Here is a 19,042-nt window from a genome sequence, read left to right on the forward strand (position 1 = left end):
GTAAATCGGCGACTTTGGCCTAATGGCCAACTCGCTCTCTCTGGTTGAGTAGTAAATTCAGGGTTTGTTATGTGCCCACATGACTCATTAGGTATGCACAGTGACAATCCCTCCATAATGCCTTTATGTCAAGTCATTTTCAGAATGGTGTTTGGTGCTTGTGTTGAACTTGGTGGAGGGCTGGGGAAATGAAGCTAATCTACCCCTGAACATTGTGCTTGCCCTCATACAGAAGGCATGACATGTCGGGAAGAGCAGTGGGGATGGAACCAGAAGGTCTTAGTCCAAATTCTAGCTCTGCCAGAATCGTGATGTTGAACAAGTTTTTTTTTTTTTTTGGCTGAGGCAATTGGAGTTAAGTGACTTGCCCTAGCCACAGCTAGGAAGTATTGAGTGTCCGAGGTTGGATTTGAACTCGTGTCCTCCTGACTTTAGGGTCAGGAGCAAGTTTTTTTTTTTTTTTTTAATAAAATCCCTGGGCCTCAGGTTTCCTCCTCTCTAAAATGGGGTGATCCATCTCCTAACTTTCAGAGCCATTTAATACTGAACCTTTAAATGCCATTATGTATGGGCTTAAATTTGTGAACCGATGGGAATGTAAGTGCTTGTTTGGTGTCACCTCCTATCTTGAGATCTCTTTTAAAAAAAACTGCAATGTTGAAGGGAAGTTGATATTTGAAATGAAAACGGTCTCTCTTTCCAGACCTGCTTTGCTCCCACTTATCCATGGTGTCTCTCTCCTGTCTGGCTTCTTATCTGCCCTCCTGGGGCCCTGCCCACTCAAGCTCCATTTCCTCCATTGGAGGCCTTCCAGGTTTCTGCAGGGGAAGGAGCCTGTACTCTCCACTTAGCCCCAAGCTCTGCTCACTTCCTCTCGAGCTGCCGGGGTACCTGACTGGGGCATTTTGCAGGTGCATCTCCTTTTTCTCCATACCAGATGGGATAGTCGTTCTTGAAGGCATAGGTTTTTCTCTTCCCATAACACCCAGCAGAGGATGAGCACCGACTGCTTATTGAGACTGGATTGGGAAGTTATTAAGGGCCCAGACCCTTTGATCTGAGCCACCTTTCCCACTCTCAGGGGGGTTATAAATGGGAGCTGCTGAAATGAGTATTTTGACTTCTTCAATAAGATAGAGATCTTTCTTTGATGAAAGGCAGCTGAACTTTAGTGAAGTGAAACCACGCTTCTACAATGTGCTAGCTGGGAGACCCTGAAAGTCACTTCCTTCTCGCTCTTGAGAGCTGGGCTACTTCTGGATCCTGTGTTAAGGAGGTCTGTCTCCATGGACAGGGCCTGGGGGATATGGAGCAGGAGTACTTCAGAGGAGCACCGTGGTTGATCTGTTGATCAGGATTTTGCTATCTTATAGAATAATAATAATAATAGCTATCATGTATATAGCACCGAAGGTTTGAAAAGCCCTTAAGTCATAATAAGCAACATTTATATGGTGTGTACCACCTACCAGCACTGTGCTAAGCACTTTATAATTATTGGCCCATGTGACCCTCACAATCACCCTGGGAGACAGGTGCTATTATCAAGCCCATTTTATAGATGAGGAAACCGGTGAAGTGGCTGGCCCAAGGTCACACAGCAAATAAGTATCTGAGACTGGATTTCAACTCAAGTCTCCCTGATTCTCAACCCAGAACTCTAGTCATCGTACTACTCGTGGGATTTCCCAAAACTGTCAGAGTGCATAGGTCAGGAGCTTTGGGGCATCAGTGGCCCTCTGACAAATCGCCATGCTTTATGTTTTCAAGAAAACAATCGTGATGTGTAAGACGTGCTAGTTAACCAAGATATTTTTCATCTCATTTCAGGGACCATTGGATTTTTTGCCTGCTTCTGGTTTGTTAGCAAGATTTATAGTGTCCTGAAGGTGGATTGAGAAGTCCCTGAGAGATCGTCCTTGCTGTTGGGTTCTTAAAGAAATGTTAACTATGAGCGAGGAAACTTTATTTGGAGACATCAGAGCTGAATAGTTTACGTGACATAAAACATCACTGTTATAGGAAAAAAGGCCTTGGGGGGGGGGGGGAGTCACAGGTTCATATTTGTTGTTTGTTGTTTTCTTGAAACATTGTTCTTCCAAAAGGGTTTCATTTGAAACAGTAGAAGTGACTGAAAGTCACTTTCGTTTCAAACCAACGTGAGACCATTGGTATTCTAGTTTCACTGTTCTCCCCTGCTTCCTGTTGACCCCGACCCCTCCCCCACTCCTACCCGGTTTTTGTTTGGCACCAGTGACCACGCCATCAGAATGTAGAGGGAAAATCCTTATGTGAAATGTGAATTTTTCTAACTCAGAAAATGTCGGACCTTTTTTTCCACCTTGTCCAGCTTGGCGATCTCATTTGTTTAGCAAGACGTTAGAACTGATGAAATAGCAAACACTGCTGTCTTTGTCATTCAATAAAACCGCATACCTCTAGCCTCGGGGTCTGGCCCATGTTTGTTTTGGGTTATTGGACGTTGTTCTTGTGGCTTGGGGAAGCTTCAGGTTTAACCTGTGTAAGCAACCTGGAGTCAGTGGACTTGCTTATATTGTTGGACTTAATCGGGACACTTGGGTGTCAGGTACCACCCTCCCCCCCAGAAAAAAATACGGAGTCACTGTTTTCAAGACAATCTTCAACTTGCCTTTCATTGTGGTTCAAAACAAATAATATTTTGACTCTTCTGAGTAATACTGTTACAGTAAATCTTGGTTTATTTTTAAGTTTTGGAGGAATTCGCATAGGTACATATGCATCGCTTTAAAGGTAGTATCTTAAATATCTAAGGAAACAGAATGGCCCTATTTCTTAAGGTGAAGTGAGTTCCCTGTGACCAAAAGCCTTTTGGAGGATGAAGGCCCTTTTCAGGAATGGGGTAGGTTAACCTGTTATAGATTAAAGTTTAGCCCATATAACGCCCAACATCCTCTGCAACTCTAATAAGAATACAAATCTTGGAGCCGCCAACCTAATCCAAAGAACTGGACATCCCATTTTATAGGTAGAGCAGAAATCTGATCCCATGCTTGTCTTTTGAATTGACTCCTGTCCTCACAGGGTACTTCAGGGCCCACTGACTATTATCTACTTTAGGAGAAGCAGTCCCTTGGTATCACATCATTTCCCATCTTCAGCTCATGTGGCTTCCCTTTCTCAGCTCCCATCCCATTTTCCCTCCTTGGGCTCTTGTGCCTTCCCTTTGTCAACCCCCATCCCCATTACCCCCTTAGGCCTCATGTGTCGCCCTTTTCTCAGTCCCCATCCCATTTTCCCCCCTTTGGCTCTTGTGCCTTCCCTTTCTCAGCCCCCATCCCATTCCCCCCCTTGGGCTCATGTGCACCTTCTTTTCTCAGCCCCCATCCCATTCCCCCACTTTGGGTTCATGTGCCCTTCTTTTCTCAGCCTCCATCCTATTTTCTCCCCTTTGACTCTTGTGCCTTCCCTTTGTCAACCCCCATCCCATTTTCCCCCTTGGGCTCATGTGCCTTCAGTTTCTCAGCCCTCTGAAACCAAAGAAGATGTGAGTGGGAAGAGGGATTTTTAGGGTGAGGTGGATTGGATAGAGCTGATATGGCCCATGATGTTGGACACTGGCCGGATTCCCAATTGACTCATTGCTCAAAGTGTTTTTATTCCAGCTGGGGTGGGGGGGACTTTATCCTAGGAGCTGTCACCCTAATTGAATATAAGGAGAAATCAGAGCATCCTTATTTGAGCAATTTTCCTTTCCCTTTCCCTTCTCCAAAGCAGTGCCAATCAGGATGCCCACTGGGTGAGAGTGGTATATATATCGGGCATCTGTTTTTCAAATCCAGTCAGAATGAACGTCTCAACCACTTCCAATTGAGATGTGAAATTAGACTTTATTGAGTTTACAGAAGAAAACAGCAAAGATAGTGTAATAGTATATTTAAAGACATAAGCATTTCTTAATCTACTAAATACATTCTTCAAGCAGGATTCCATTCTCTGTCCAAGAAAAGTGTGCTGAAAACCTTTTATAAATGATTCCATTAAAGCAAGCCTACCGCTCTTTGACAGAGTACCCCTGCCTACTGGGCCAACTTAGCTAGGCAAAACGGCAAAGTGGGCAGCGTGGCATGGTGAAAAAAAGCACTGGGCCTGGCCCCGAGCCATGCCCTGTCTCGTGGCTAGCCTAGTGCTCAAGAAATGGAAGGGGGTGATTTGGGTGTGAAGGGATTTCTTCTGGTGGAAGGAAGAACTGCCCAATTTGTGCCGTTAAGATACACTGTGCCTTTGGGAGCTTTGACCCCAGAGTTGGACTGAATTTTGTGAAAAGGCACTTCTATTACAAACATATTTTAACATCTTTAAAAATTACTTAAAAAAAAAAAAGGAAATGAAAAATCCACATAGTAAAGAGCATAAACGTCTGTTATTTTCTGGCTCCGAGAGCCTCATGTGGAATTTGGTTCTAAATCCAGGTTTTTAACTCAAGGAGGACTCAATGGAGATAGAAGTCATTTTTTTTTTTCTTTTAAACCTAGCAGTAGCAAAAATCATCAAATTCTCTTGAATTTTTTCTCGTGTGATGCAAGTGATCTAGAGGCCAGCCATGTCCACCCTCAACTGTAGGGCCTCTCCATCCATCTTGCATTATGCCTCTGTGTGCGTGCGTGTGTGTGTGTGTGTGTGTTTGATAGTCTAGAGATAATTGAGGTGCACACTATCGGTGCAGGGCAGGGCCAGAGAGTCTGTGTGCTACTTGGGGTAGGGAGACGAGGGGCAGACTCAGAGGGCTTGTATGGTTTTTCAAGGTCTGGGAGACCTCCCCTCTTCTATTACAGGTGGGAGAAATGTTAATAGAAGGTGATTATATTCTAGGCATCTGGTCGGAGTCCTTACCAGAATTCAATTTGAGGCCAGTCGGACCACCGCGTGTTTCAGTGATGTGGGTTAAGAGTGGTGGGCCGGGGGGAGATTGGGAGGGCATGGATTTTCAAGAATCACTAGTGGGGGAAAAAAAGGCAAGTTTAAGAAAGTGAATTCCCAGGGAATTCTGGGAGCTATCACGATTTGTCACGCCCAATTGTTTCCAGGATCCGAAAGCTAGGCTTGACTGGACAAGCTTTACTTTGGACACATCTCTGCGTTGGTCAAATGGTAGATGGACAGCTGTTGTCTGGGCCTAGACAGTGCCAAGTCGTCTCCTGTTTGGGTGCCTCCGAGAGGCCCCTCCCGGGAGGGAAAGATCGAACTTGGCCGTCCGTTTTGTCGCGCAGTCAATGGGAGGGGGGTGGCGGGTGACAAGTGCCCATTGTGCTGTGGACAATGCCGGCTAGGCCTTCCATCTACACTCTCAGCTCATGTTGACAACCGGTTGTCTCAGAGTGGGGTTTCGTCTCCGTATTTGGCCAGTGCTTTAAAAATAAATCTTAGAGATGGCCTTCAGATGACACTGGCCTCTTAGCTCTACTCGAAACCCCTTGTGCTCTGTTCTGTACACATTTTTCAAAAAACAACTGAGCTGTTCTACTCCAGAAATTGAGAAACGATTGAACCCTCCTCTCTTCCAGGAGCTCTCTTAACAAGATGTGTACGTTGCCCATATAAGAAAGCGACTAGCTACACGAACACAAATTCTAATATTTAGCACCTTCATTGTCAAAGAACACTTATAATAATAACAATTAATAATAGTCATAGTAATAGTAATAGTAACAGTAATAGTAATAGTAATAATAATAATAATAATAATAATTCACATTTATATAGCGTTAAGGTTTGCAAAGCGCATTATATACATTAGCTACTTTAGGCCTCACAATACCCTTGGGAAGGAGATGCTACAGGTGGTACCCCTAGTCTACACAGGAGAAAACTTGCTTAAAGGCAAAGCAGTTGACGCACTTAAGGATATATAGTTAGCAAGTGATGCCGGTGATATAGGGAGGCAGTATTTGAACCCAGGTCTTCTGCCTCCAAGTTTTTGCCATTCTCCTGTATCACGCTCTCTAATGTATAGAAACAGTGAAGCCCCGATTCGTGGGACGAGAGATGTTCATCCATCCATGGACTGAGCAAACCTTTAGTGACTTTAAAAGCTAACCATTCTTCTTGGGGTCTAGTATTCCCTTGACACTCGATTCTAAAAGATGGCAGGGTGTGGGGGAGGCGGGTAGGTCTCCGGTGACGTTGGCTAGACCCAACCAAACCAAACAGGCGGGCGGCCGCCCGCCCACTCCCCCAGCCCCGGCCCCAGTGGGAACCCACCGAAGTGGTGGTGGGGGCTGTGCGAGCCAGTGATCAGCTCTCCCTCCTCCATCTCTGCAAGTGGTAAGCAGCAGAGAGGCTCCTCCAAGCCTTTGCTCAAATAAGGAAGAAAACACATTTTGTTGGAGTATTCCCCCTTGGCAGCAGGGCTGCTATTTCAAAGCAGAAAGAAAAAAAAAAAAACAACCTAAGTATGAGGGGAAATATTTCTTGATATTTTTCATCTTGAAATGTGCATTTGGGGAGGGGGGGAGCCTACTGAGCCTTAACTGTAACAGTATCGGCGCCATCTTGGCTCCATCCTAAGAATCACGGAGAATTTTGTTTTTTGTCACACTAATTACCATAATGTTTCTACTCCAAGTGGTGGGGCAATTTGAAGATTTCCAGGAGATTTTTGGCAAATCTAGATGGATTAGTGGATTACAAAATCGGAGAGCTAGAAAGATTTTAGATTTTGTCTTGCCCAACTTCCTTATCTCACAGATCAGGAAACTGAGGCTCAGAGAAGGGAAATGGACCTGCCCAAGGTCACGGAGGTGACCTTAGCAATTTAAATTCCAGATCTAGCATGGGGGGGAAAACCCGAGTCGAATCATTTAAAATAAATCTCTCGGTCATCTGGAGATGGCTTTGACAATTTTTTTTCGATGGCATTTTGGGAGAAATTCAGGGGGCGGAGATTGGTTTCTATCCTTCTGAGCCGATCTTCGGCTAAAAAGATCATCGATTTAATTTGGGGTTGGGGAGATGGAGAGATGGAGAGCATGGTAAGGCCCCACCAGAGCAGGATTTGAAAGGGCCCCAAAGAGAGGCGAGTCTCTGCATCTCTCGGAACCTCTCAGACCGGCCATGGAGAATCGAGCAAGCTACAGCTTTCGGTGCCACCCAAATGTGTCATCCACATCCGACTAAAGGGTTACTTCAGCTTGAGCAAAGACAGTCTCCTTTCCCTGCCCTTTGTCTCTGAGTCTCGGTTTTCCCAATCTCTAAAAATGGGGACAATACTTAGAGTAGGGCCACATCCTCTGGATGAAGAAAGTGCTTTGTAAGCCTCTAGCTTCCATAGAAGTGGGAGTCATTATTATTATTATTATTATTCTCAGAATTTGGCGAAAAGAACCATAATTAAGTCTCTCGAACTCCTTCCGAGCCATGCCCACCCTCCCCCCTGCCACCTCAATAGAGAGCCACACGCGAATGCACAATTGCCTTTCTCTGGGAACCCGGACACGCCGGGTGCCTAGAAGTCCTTTACCTTCCCACCTCTGGCTCCCCCTTGGACCTATCCAGCCGCTCTATGGCTGAGACTCCAGTCCCTTAATTACCTTCACATTTCCCGCCTCCTTCCTCCTGTCTCCCTCCTCTCTTACTGGAAAGGTCATGGGCTTTCAGGTACTCGCAGATCTAACTGTTAGTTTGAGGGGAGCTCCTCGGCCCCTGGGCCCCTCGGGGAGGCGTCTCACCCTTGGGGCTAACCTGCAGTGTCTGTGAATCCTCAGCCGGTCCTGGGTTCGGGGAAAGGGAAGGGACAGCTTGCTTAGGCAGGCAGGCGCAGGCTGGGAAGGCAAGTCGACGATGAGGATGACTGAAGAGGCAAAAAGCATCAGCCACTGCTATAACTGGGAAAAGGAAGAAAGGGAAACCTGGGGGCTTTAAGAGCCCCAGCAGAGGGCCCCTCGTCATTCTAAGTAGGGACACGATTGTTTTTATAAGCTTTTTCAAGCAGCGTGTGCGTCAACACGGCCCGGATAGCCAGGCAAAGTAGATGCTCTATTATTCTTTATTAAATACATAATCTTAAATAAAATTGTTTTAACATCTATTCTACTGCCTATATTTGGAACTAATGAGATGTTTAAATGTCCTAAGAGGCCAAAACATGAAGCCTTAAAAAAAGTTATTATATAGAACCACAAAAGCCTTAAACAAAAAAGAAAGGCATTAGACAGACTCACAAAAGCCTTGAAAAAAAAAAAAGAAAAGAAAAGAAAGCCATTACGTAGCCTCACAAAAGCCTGAAAAAGAAAAAGCCATCAGAGAGCCTCAAAGAATCTTGGGGCCGGAAGGGGCCTCCGAGGCCACCAATTCCCTCTTGTTCCGGCCTTAAGAACCCCCTCAATCGGGGGGGGGGGTGGCTAGCCTTTCGCTTTTGGCCCTCCCGGAAAGGGGAGCTCCCTCCCTCCCGAGGTAACCCGGTCTACTTTGGGGCAGCTGTGCTAGGAAAAAAGCTTCCTTACATCCAACTGAAATCTGCCTCCTCCTAGTTACCGGCCCTGGGCTAATCCCTCCTTGGTGAGACGGCCGTCTCGTGGGGAGCACTCCCCCCTTCACCCCGAAGCTTGGCTTCTCCAAGGTCCACATCCTTCAACCAATCCTCTGATGACCGAAAAATCAAAAGACATAGCATCATGGGTTGAGGGTTGGAAGAGATCTTAGAGGCCATCTGGTCCAACCCCCTCATTTTACAGATGAGGAAACTGAGGCCCACCGGAGTACAGTGACTTGCCTAAGGTCACGCAGCTAGTAAATCGTCAGAGCCTGCATTTCAATCTGGGTCCCCAGAGCTCCAGACTCAGCGCTCTTCCCTTATACTAGCTGCCCCCGTGAAAGCCTGGGAGGCTAACTAACTTTTTGTGTGCTCACCTATTTTCAAATGACAGAATATTGTGTGCAGAAAAACTTCCTAATGTTGTTAGATTTTATTGGATCTAGCACATAATTGTTCTGTAATAAAAAAATGGCAGCAAAGCTGAATCTTATCAGATCAAAGGTCCTTTTTCTTAGCATCTCACATGAAAAAGGGCTTTACTTCAACCCAAAGATCTGTGATGTACATCTTTCCTGTAATGAAAAATCTATTTACTAAAAGAATGAAAACTGAATAAGATTGGGGGGAGGGGAGGAGAGAAGGGAAGGCACGGTAAAATTAAATCACCGAATTTTGCCGTCAAATGAGAATGTCGGGTGCGTTGTTAAATGGACCCAAAAGGATGGGAGGGTTGGGAATCTGGGTTGGAATTGAGGATGATGTGGCAAAAAGTAAGACGGGCAGTGTGGCTTAATGGCTGGAGAAGGTCAGCCTTGAAGACGGGGAGCGGGGTGGATGGAAAAAGAGGTGGGAGAGAGGAGGGGAAGAAAGAAAGGGGAGAGAGACAGGGGAGGGAGAAGAGGAGGAGATAAAGAATCAGGGAGAAGAGAAGAGGGGGAGAGAAAAGCAGAGGAAAGAGAGGGACAGAATCAGGGGAGAGAGAGGAGGGGGAGAGAGATGAGTGAGAGAGAAAGAAAAAGGGGAGAGAGAAAGAGACAAGGGAGAGAATGGGGAAAGAGAAAGAGGTAGGGGGAGAGAGAAGAAAGGGGGAAAGGGAGGCAGGGGAGAGAGGAGCTGGAGAGAAAAGGGAGAGAGAAGGGGGGGGGCAGAAGGGTGGTGGGCAAAACAATTTTTTCCTGAAATGGGTTTTGGCGATTGAGTTTTTAAAATAACAAGTGGTTCAATTTCAACAAATGTCTTAAGAATGTGATTAAAATATAATCTACCTAACTGGATATTCTCTAGCCAAAGTACTTTCGATCTAGATAGAACAGCCTCAACTACCATAAACAGCTTTGAATCACAGAATCCCTATCTTGGGTTGGATGGGATCTCCCAGGTTATCCAGTCCAACCCCCCCATTTTACAGATGAGGAAACTGGGGCTTCAGAAAACTTGAGTGACCTGCCCAAGATCACCCCGCTCCAAAGAGGAGAAGCTGGGATTTGAGCCCAAATCCAGTCCCTTTCTCCTCTGATCAAAAGATGGGTCATGGGGTCATTTATTCTTTCAGGTGCCTACTGGGGACAGGCAAATAAAAGACCAAAATGGCCACACATTTAGGAACTGTTTCTTTCTTTTTTTTTAAGTTTAAAAAGTCCAAGAGTAAAGTTGCATCTCCCCGGGACCCCTCCTCGTGATCACGGGCCCGAGTTAGCCTGGCTTTCCTGGGCAGATCCGTCCCACATCCTCGGCTCCGACTAAATTCCACTTCCCTTTTTTCCCTCCAGATGCTGACCACTGACGGAGCCGCCCTCCAGCTGTTCACAGCCCAGCTACCGAGCTGTTTACCTCTTTCCTCGGAGGAGCTCCTGTCAGAGTCAGTGAGGAGGAAGAGATAGAGAGCTATGCAAATGATTGAGAACATAGCCAGTGGAGGGCTAATATCGAGAAAGCAGGAGGTCTCCCGAGATATGGGAATCTCATAAGGATGGGGCTGGAGGTTGGCGATATCGCCGCGTCTATTTTGTGGTCATCAAATTGACCAAGATCTCTCCGGCAAATTGTTGGAATCTGCCTCCCCCCTCCAATTTGATTCGGTTTCACATGGTCATCAGGAACCCAGATTATCGGGCTGACCATTGGGGATCTCCTCAGGGAGATCCGACCTCTATAATCGGAATAGGAACAATGATGCTAAGATTTAGCCAAAGAGGCCTTTCTCTCCTGCTCTATGTAACAGAAACTTCTCCTGTATTAAGCCCAGGGAAGATAAAGATGGTTTTTGTCAAGTTTTCTCCAAAGCCCTCTCCTTTTCCAATAGAAATGTCCAGGTTACATTTGATTGGAAAGGTTCGAATTCCAGATGGAACTGGGAGCAGAACATCTGGGAGGGGGGAGCAGTAAATCTCCCCGTTCTGCATCAAGCTAATAATTCCCCTGCCAGGTGATGACCTTTCCGATACGATCCCAGGCCCTCTGGGGGGTCTCGATCTGGCATCGTCTCGAAGGACCGCCCCGTGGCTTCTCGATGTCTCTCTCTTCCCCCCACGGTGCTCCAGGTGTGGCCTTGACCGGGGCAGAGAACAACGGTAGGATAACTCCTCCGGTCCTGACCGTAGCCCCTAAGGTTAGAAGTTTTAATGGCCACATCCCCTTGTGGGCTCATGTGGAGCTTGGAGTTGACTAAAATCCCCACATCTTTTTCCAAGGAACGGTCCGTTAGCCACCACAACCCCTCCGCTCTTGGACTTATAGATGGTTTTTTTTTTTTAATCCAGGCATAAGATTTGCCATGAATCTCTACTACAGTTCCTCAGATTGGATTGAGACCCATCTTTTTGTCTGTCAGGAGCTTTTTGTAGCCTGACTTTGCTGTACAACATGTTGGTTCTCAGAGTTTGGTGCCAGCTGCAAATTTGCTAAGCATACCATCTATGTGGTGCTATAACATTAGTTACTCACCAGGGAATGTCATACTTTCCCCTCCGATGTCATTTCAGGCTCCCTCCTCTCTCTCCCTTACCTGCTGGGAGCTTGGAGGCTATTAGGAGCTCTGCGGGAGGAAGAAAACAGCTGGGCATGCATGGAAGAAGCCTTGGCCTCCCCCTTTGTGACAGTTGGGCACCCTTTGAGTTTCTTTCCCAGGCCTGCCCCCCCCCTTTACCTCTCTCAGTTCATATTTGTGATGGCACAGTCACCAAATCACGTTTTTTTTTTTTTTAAATGAGAGTCTCATCATTCTCGTGGGCAGTGCCAACAATGCAGGGCCCTGGCCCTGTCCAGTTCACGTCAGGGGCCGCGTTAGTAGAAGTGCCTGTTTTCTGAAACAGAAGGGACCGGCAGAGAAGGTTTAACTTAGGCTTATTTTAAAATTCAGTTTTTTTGTATCTCTAAGTTCACTAAATGAAGTCAAAAAGGAGAAACACTGAAGCGTTTTTCTTTCCGACCTCATTGAAATAGGAAATAGGAGATATTAGTCAAGAAAACCCCCTGGGGGATGTCTCCAGATTTCCTATTTTTTAGGGCACGACCTTAAAGCCTTACCCATTCCACAAAAACAAGACAACGTGAAATGAGATCTGATGGTTGTGCTTCCCTCCCTCCCCGTTTTTGGTGGACAAGCCTCCCATTTCAGGTATGTCCTGGGATCTTTGTCCACTCTGTCGGATGTTGCCAGAGCTTCCTGAAACCTTCCCCGGATGCCATCCCCACACTGAGTCGTGACTCAGTGGCCTTCTTCCACGGTTGGCCCTTTGGGCCGATTTCAAAAGCCCTGGAAAGAAAAGTTCACCCGGACTAGTGAGGAATCTGACCTCTGGTTTCTCCGGCAGCACGTAGCCATTGAATGCCCACCGGGGTCCCGGCTACTCAAAGTCCTCGCGTTCCATCCCAAGTTCCTCTAAGGGAACCCGAGCAGACACGACGTAACTCCGGGAGTGGGCAACGATACTGAGCACAGTTCCGAGATGGAATCAGTCTCTGATGATCTAAATCTAATGATTTGGTGTTTAAATATCTTGGAGGTGGGGGTGAAGGTTGGAGGAGTTGGGGATGGGGGGGTGGAGAAAGTCCCGCTCAGAATCCCAAAGTTCTTTTCTCACAGCGTCCGAGTTGTCCACCCCCCGGCCTCCTCCATTCTTACTCTACTAATTAACTGTACAGAGGTAACGAATTGTCCGTGATCGTCTTTGCCCGCGTCCAGCCGGACCGGGACCCAGTTCCGGTGACGGCCGGAAATCTAGGACTTCCAGGCCGAGGTCAGAGAGAAGTGGGAAGGGAAGGCCCTGCTCTCGGTCATGGTCATGGTCATGGCAAAGTTGTTTTCGGTGCTGGAGTCCTGTCCCCGGGGCGGCTTCTTGCAGAAGAGCCCGAGCAAGGCTACGGTGAGCTCCTTCTTGATGCTTTTGTGCATGTAACCATAGGTGTAAGGATGGAGGCAGCACTGCAGGAAGAAGAGCAGGAATATACAGGAGTTGACCCAAGGAGGGGCCGCTCCCACCGCGGCCGACACGGCGGCCAGGAAACAGTAAGGTCCGACGCACAGGATGAAGGAGGCGATGATGACGAAGATCACCCGGGCGGCCTTGCAGTGGTAAGGCTTGGGCTTGGCGGAGCACCTCTTGGGGCTGGCCTGGAACGTGCGAGGGATCGGGATGATGGCGTCGCCGTCTTCCTCCTCTTCCTCGCTAGGCTCCTCTCCGCCCAAGTTGCTCTCCTCCAACATTTCCTGAAAGCCCCGGGGCCTCACGGGATGCACCAGGGCGTTCTGCCTCCGGGCCGCCTGGAACACCATCCCGTAGCACCCCACCAGGATGGCCACCGGGCCGATGAAGGACAGCAGGATGTTGAGGGCGGTGTAAGAGGGGCTCGTGTTCCAGAGGACCACGCAGAGAGAGCTGTCCTTGTCGAAGGCGATCTCCCCCCATCCGATGGCAGGGGGGGCGCTCTGGATCAGACTGAAGACCCAGGTGCTGAGGATGAACATCCCTCCCCACAGGGTGGTCATCTTGTTGGGGTAGGACAGAGGATAGATGATGGACAGGTACCGGTCGATGGACACCACGATGATGGTGTTGATAGAGGTGTAGGCGAAGAGATGCATCAGGGTGATCATGATCGTGCACGCGTTTTCACTCAGGGGCCAGAAGGAAGGCAGGGAGCCCGCCACCACCCAGGGCATGACCACGGCCGTCTGGAGCAGATCCGAGATGAGGAGGTTGAGGATGAAGCGGTTGGCGACCTGCAGCAGCTGAGGCTTCCGATGGAACACCATCAGCAGCAGGGTGTTACCCAGGAGGGAGACGCAGACGAAGGAGGACAGGAGGGAGATTCGGACTATGCAGTGGAAGAGGCCGATCATGGAGTGCCCCTCGCCGCCGGCGGTGCCGTTGCCGCCGTCGGCGCTGCCGTTGGCGCCGCCGCCGCCGAGGCTGCCGTTCCCTCCGCCGCCACGGCCGCCGTTGCCGGGGTCTCCGGAGAGACGGGTGGAATTACCGAGTTCCTGGGACAGAGACATGGTTGCCGGGTCTTATCTCCCGTGCCTCCACCGAGATCGGGGTCTGACGAAGGGCTCTGTGGATGACCTCAGATGCCAGAGGATGCCTTTTCCATGCCAATTTTCAGCTGAGGTGCGAAGGGGAGTGGAGCGTTTATGGGGCAGGCCTGAACAAATGTGTGGGGAGAGTCATTCGCGCGTGGGAAACGGCCTTTACCTCTTCCGATGGCCCCCTTTCCCGAGAGGGGTCTCTCGCCGAGGCGAAGCCCCCGGGGCCCGGGCGAGTCTCCGAGATGAATTCAATCGACACCGTGGTCACGGCGCATCAGTTATCGAGGGAAAAAGCAGCAGCCCACATATGCTCTCCTCGCTTAACAGCTTTAACTTGCCTTTTTCTCTTCTGGTACAGTAGAGCAGTTTACCATGGAGACCAGCTCTAACTGGAACGCTGGCTCACATCGATTTCTTGCTTTCTCATTAGAACGGCACCAACTGAAGAATGCAGGGAAGACACACACTGCCAAATGTAGGGGGAAAGTGGTAAAAATGAAGAAGGAGCCACTGACAGCTGGGGAGCAGCTGTTCTTCCCCTGGGGGGCAATTAGCCGGCGAGGGGGGGAGGTCCGCGCCACCGGGACCCCGGCCGAGCCCCGCGTGGCCGGCGGGAGGGACCCTGTATAGCGGGGGCAAAAAGGGTAAGCAGAAGAAAAAGGGAAAAAACCGTCAGGTACAAAAGGAAACGCTCCACGCTCACCTAATGGAGTGGAATAAGAGTGCAGAGAGAACGGCTAGTTACATTTCAGCAGATGAGAAAGACAGAGGCGATGGGAAAAGAGGCGAACAGTTCCCAGCAGCACAGGCGACTAGTTCCCGTGACCCTTTGGAAGAGCGACGTGCGCTCCCAACGCCAGCTCTACCTGGAGATCGGGCTCTCTCCCGTAACGGATGCTAGCAGCCCTCCCGCGCCCGGCGCTAGCAGCCCTCCCGCGCCCTCAGCCTGCGCCACAGCCACAGCGGCCGCTCTTTCCCCTGAGGACTTAAGAGAAATGCGTTACCTGTTGATGCCCCGCTGGCCGCTCGGCTTCGCTCGTCTCTTAACGCCCAGGAAAAAAGACGCCCTCCTCCTCCTCTTCTTCCTCCTCCTCGCTCCTTATCCCTCGAGGATGGCAGGCAGGCTGGAGGCTGAAAAATACGAAAAGCCCGTCACATCTTCCCCCGGTAGCCGCGCGGCTTCCTTCGACGGCCGGGGGCTGCCCCGTTCCCCCCCCCCCCCTCCCCCGGGAGCCGCGGAGCCGCCGCGAGAGCCGAGCGGGTCGGCGGCTCGGGCGGCTGGGGGCTCGCCCCCCGCTCGCAGGGGCGGCTCTCGAAGCCGACGGCCGCCGTTTCCTTGCTGGGGCAGGTAGCCTCTGGCGACGGCTCGGGGATGGCGGAGCCCGGGCTCGGGGAGCCGCGCCTCCCGCCGCTGCCCTTTCTGTGCTTCCCGGAGAGGTAGCCTCGGCTCTAGCCCACCTCGGCAATGACAGCGTCTGGGTCTTGGCAGCGACAGCCCTGCTGTCAGTGTGAGGAAAGACTTACCCGCATTCGGGTCCTGGACAGAGGAAGGAGGGAGCGAGGGGGTCTCATTGGGTTTTACTTGAAGGAAAAATTGGGTCCTTTTAAAAATCGGGGCTCCGAGCCATTTTCCTACCTTTCCACCTCTTTTTTCTTTCTCATTTTCTTTCTCTTCTTTCTTTCTCATTTTCTTTCTCTTCTTTCTTTCTCATTTTCTGTCTCTCTTTTCTTTCTTTCTCATTTTCTTTCTCTCTCACTCTATGTGTCTTTCTCGCTTCCTCTCTTCCTTTCTGTCTTTTTCTCTTTCTCATTTTCTTTCTCTCTTTTCTTTCTTTCTCATTTTCTTTCTCTCTCACTCTATGTGTCTTTCTCGCTTCCTCTCTTCCTTTCTGTCTTTTTCTCTTTCTCATTTTCTTTCTCTCTTTTCTTTCTTTCTCATTTTCTTTCTCTCTCACTCTATCTGTCTTTCTCGCTTCCTCTCTTCCTTTCTGTCTTTTTCTCTTTCTCATTTTCTTTCTCTCTCACTCTATGTGTCTTTCTCGCTTCCTCTCTTCATTTCTGTCTTTTTCTCTTTCTCATTTTCTTTCTCTCCTTTCTTTCTTTCTTTTTTCTTTCTCTCTTCCTTCTAATTCCTTTCTTTCTTCCTTTTTCTTTCTTTCTTTCCCTCCCTTCCTTTTTTCCTTTTTCTTCTTTTCTTCCTTCCTTCCTTTCTTTTTCTGTCTTCCTTTTTCTTCCTTCTTTTCTCCCTTCCTTTTCTTTCTCTCTCTCTTTTCCTTCTTCTCTTTCTTTCTCTCTTTTCCTTCTTCCTTTCTTTTTCTGCCTTCTTTTCTTTCTTTTTTCCCTTCCTTCCTTTTGTTTTACTGCCTTCCTTCCTTCTTTTCTGTCTCCTTTCTTCTTCTTTCTTTCTTTCCTCCTTTCTTTCCCCTTTTCTTTCTTTCTTTCCTCCTTTCTTTCTTTTTCTTTCTTTCTTTCCTCCTTTCTTTCTTTTTCTTTCTCTTTCTTTCTTTCTTTCTTTCTTTCTTTCTTTCTTTCTTTCTTTCTTTCTTTCTTTCTTTCTTTCTTTCTTTCTTTCTTTCTTTCTTTCCTCCTTTCCTCCTTTCTTCCTCTCTCTGTCTCTGTCTCTGTTTTTCTCTCTCTCGCCCAATTCCCATAGACAGGGTAAGCTGACTTGTAAATTAAAATCCCTGCTTGCATTTAAAATACTCCCTGTGCTATTGACTACCTGAGTGACCTTGAACAAGTCCCTCTCCCCCTCCCCAAAACCCCTACAACCTGTGTGATTTTCAGCAAATCTTGGGTCACTTCTCCTCCCGAAACTCGGCGGGCACTAGCTCTCGGGGTAACCTCAAGTCAGCCTCTTCCCTCATTTTCCCTGCCTGATTCTCAGGGGGTCTCAAATGCTACAGCCGGGAGACCAGGAGGGGCTTGAGACTTAGAGGGTCCCCGAGGTCCCTTCCAGCCCGAAATCCCCTGATGAGAAGAATGCCGGCCGATGCTGGCATAGCGGTGGACAGAGTATTTTACGGTCATTTTCTCACCGAGCCCCACAATAGCCTCGCCAGGAAGGTACCGCGGGCATTATTAACCCCATTTTATACCACGGGGAAGCTTCGGCTCAGAGGGGTAAAATTTTGCCTGGAGTCACACGGCAGACCTTAGGTCAGAGGCACGATTTCAGTTGGGGTCTTATGTTCCCAAGGCTCCCAGCTTCAGAGCGGGGAGGGACCTCCCAGACCATTCCTCCCCATAGACACGCTTTATTTTTTGAATGGTATTTCTTAGTTTTTGACATTGATAAGCTTTTGCTTCCCATTTCCTTGTCCCTCCTTCCTCTCGCCTCTCCCCGGGAGCGCGAGCCGTCCGAGCTAGAGTATCGGCGCACGACCACATCGAACATATTTCCACATTTGTCATGTTGTGAAGACGCACACACTTTACAGGGGAGGAGACCGAGGGCCAAGGAGGCTGAAGGCTTGGCCAAGGTCACCCAGCTAATGGGGGGCGAATTTGAACCCGAGGCTTCCGCCTTCCAGAGCCGAGGCTCCTTCCCCGAGACCTTTCTCTTTAGCCTCTGATGATCTATTCTCCTCCCAATCACTCTATTACAAACAAGATGAAAACAACTGGATTGCCTCATACATATTGATCATCGGCGTTCGCACAATCTCCCAAGGATCGAGCGCGCCTCCGCTACGGCTAGCCCCTCCGCCGAGCCAGAATCCCCCCCCCCCCCAACTCCATTGCTCTCCAACCTGGGAGGGGGTTTTTAAGAGGCAGGAAGGCAGCGCAGCGAAAACAACAACCGACCGAACCTTAGTTCAAACCTCGGCTCCACCACTCGCTACCTAGGGGAGCTCGGCGCGAGACATTCCCTTGCTCTTGCCCGGGCCTCAGTTTCCCCCTCTGTAAAAATGAGCAGGTTGGATTAGATGCGAGCCTAGATTAGACCGAGGCGCCTCTGGAGAGCCGGCAAATACATTAAGGAACTTGGATTTCACCAGAGCAGAAATCCCCTCCGCCGAGGCTGATCTCCCACGCGCCCCCCACCCCGATTTACCGCCTTAGAAGTTGTGGGCTGCTCAGAGAGGTTGAGGGCGGTCTCCGCGACCACACAGCTGGAACACCTCGAGAGTCGCGGCAGGTAGCAGGGTGCACGGGCACATTGCAGTCCCTCTCCAACTTAGCGGCTGCTCTTGGAGAGCGACGCCGCGGGCGAAGCTTCGGGCGAGCCAGGTGCCCGCTCGCCCGCCCGCCCGCCCTTAGCTGGGCTAGCACGGGAAACGTCTCCCGAGGGTTTGCCAGTCTTTTTTCCCATTCACTGAGCGTACATCGAGGCGGCGGCAGCCGCCCCCCGCCCGGCGCATTCGCATCCCGCCCTCCACCGCGGTCTCCCCCGACCCCCGGTTGGCTGCGTCCTCACCTCTGCCTGTTGAAAGCCTCCCTTCCTTCGCAGCTCAGCTCGAGCGGTGCCTCTGTCTCAGGCGGCTCAGTCCCCGGCTGGAAGGGCTCGCTCCCGCCTCCGGCTCCCCTTCTCTCAAAGAGCCTGGAAGTCCCGGCCGCTCCGGGGGCACCGGCGGGTGGGGAGCCCACCGCAGGGGCAGAAGCGGGGCTCCCCAGGAAGCTGGCTCTCAGGAGGGGCTCGAGTGCGATCGGTTCGGGCTAGCTGGGAAAAAGGAGAGAGAGAAGGAGAAAGGGACAGAGAGAGAGAGAGAGAGAGAGAGAGAGAGAGGGAGAGGGAGAGTGTGAACGAGAGGAGAGACAGGGAGAGAGTGAGCCCTGCGAACGGGAGATCAGGAAAGGCTTCCTATAGGAGGCGTACCCGATTTCTCTAAGGGTTATCATCACTCAGCAATGACCATAGTCCCTTCCGTCCCCGCCCTCTCGAATTCCTCCTCTAAGGCTGCAAGCTCCAAGGCTCTCTCCTTCGCTCATGGCTCTTGACCTTGTGTTTGGATTTTAGCTATCTAGGGGTCAGGGTGAGCTGCTGAAATCATCTGGACTTG

The 19,042-nt window shown here is 49.7% G+C and overlaps 2 protein-coding genes across 2 annotated transcripts in view; one reads left to right on the forward strand and one right to left on the reverse strand.

Moving 5' to 3' along the window:
- The window catches only part of LOC100919810 (transmembrane 9 superfamily member 2), a 91,131-nt gene extending 88,690 nt beyond the window's left edge, over window positions 1-2,441 (forward strand). The window contains exon 18 of the mRNA XM_031945061.1: window positions 1,831-2,441. Within this exon, the coding sequence (XP_031800921.1) occupies window positions 1,831-1,898 (68 nt within the window). The 3' untranslated portion in view covers window positions 1,899-2,441. The remainder of the gene's footprint in view (window positions 1-1,830) is intronic.
- Window positions 2,442-11,774: 9,333 nt separating this feature from the next.
- GPR101 (G protein-coupled receptor 101) lies at window positions 11,775-18,727 on the reverse strand. The gene is made up of 3 exons (XM_031944653.1): window positions 18,460-18,727; window positions 15,044-15,170; window positions 11,775-14,661 (listed from the first exon to the last, which is right to left on the reverse strand). Exon 3 carries the CDS (start codon window positions 14,007-14,009, stop codon window positions 12,732-12,734), a length of 1,278 nt encoding a protein of 425 aa, XP_031800513.1. The 5' UTR covers window positions 14,010-14,661; window positions 15,044-15,170; window positions 18,460-18,727; the 3' UTR covers window positions 11,775-12,731.
- Between the last annotated feature and the right edge of the window lie 315 nt (window positions 18,728-19,042).

Source organism: Sarcophilus harrisii, chromosome X (genome assembly GCF_902635505.1).
Source record: "Sarcophilus harrisii chromosome X, mSarHar1.11, whole genome shotgun sequence".
In the NCBI taxonomy this organism is placed as follows: Eukaryota; Metazoa; Chordata; class Mammalia; order Dasyuromorphia; family Dasyuridae; genus Sarcophilus; species Sarcophilus harrisii.

Excerpts from the sequence above, each read along its gene's own strand:
- GPR101 (XM_031944653.1), bottom strand. The coding sequence starts at position 14,009 with ATGTCTCTGTCCCAGGAACTCGGTAATTCCACCCGTCTCTCCGGAGAC.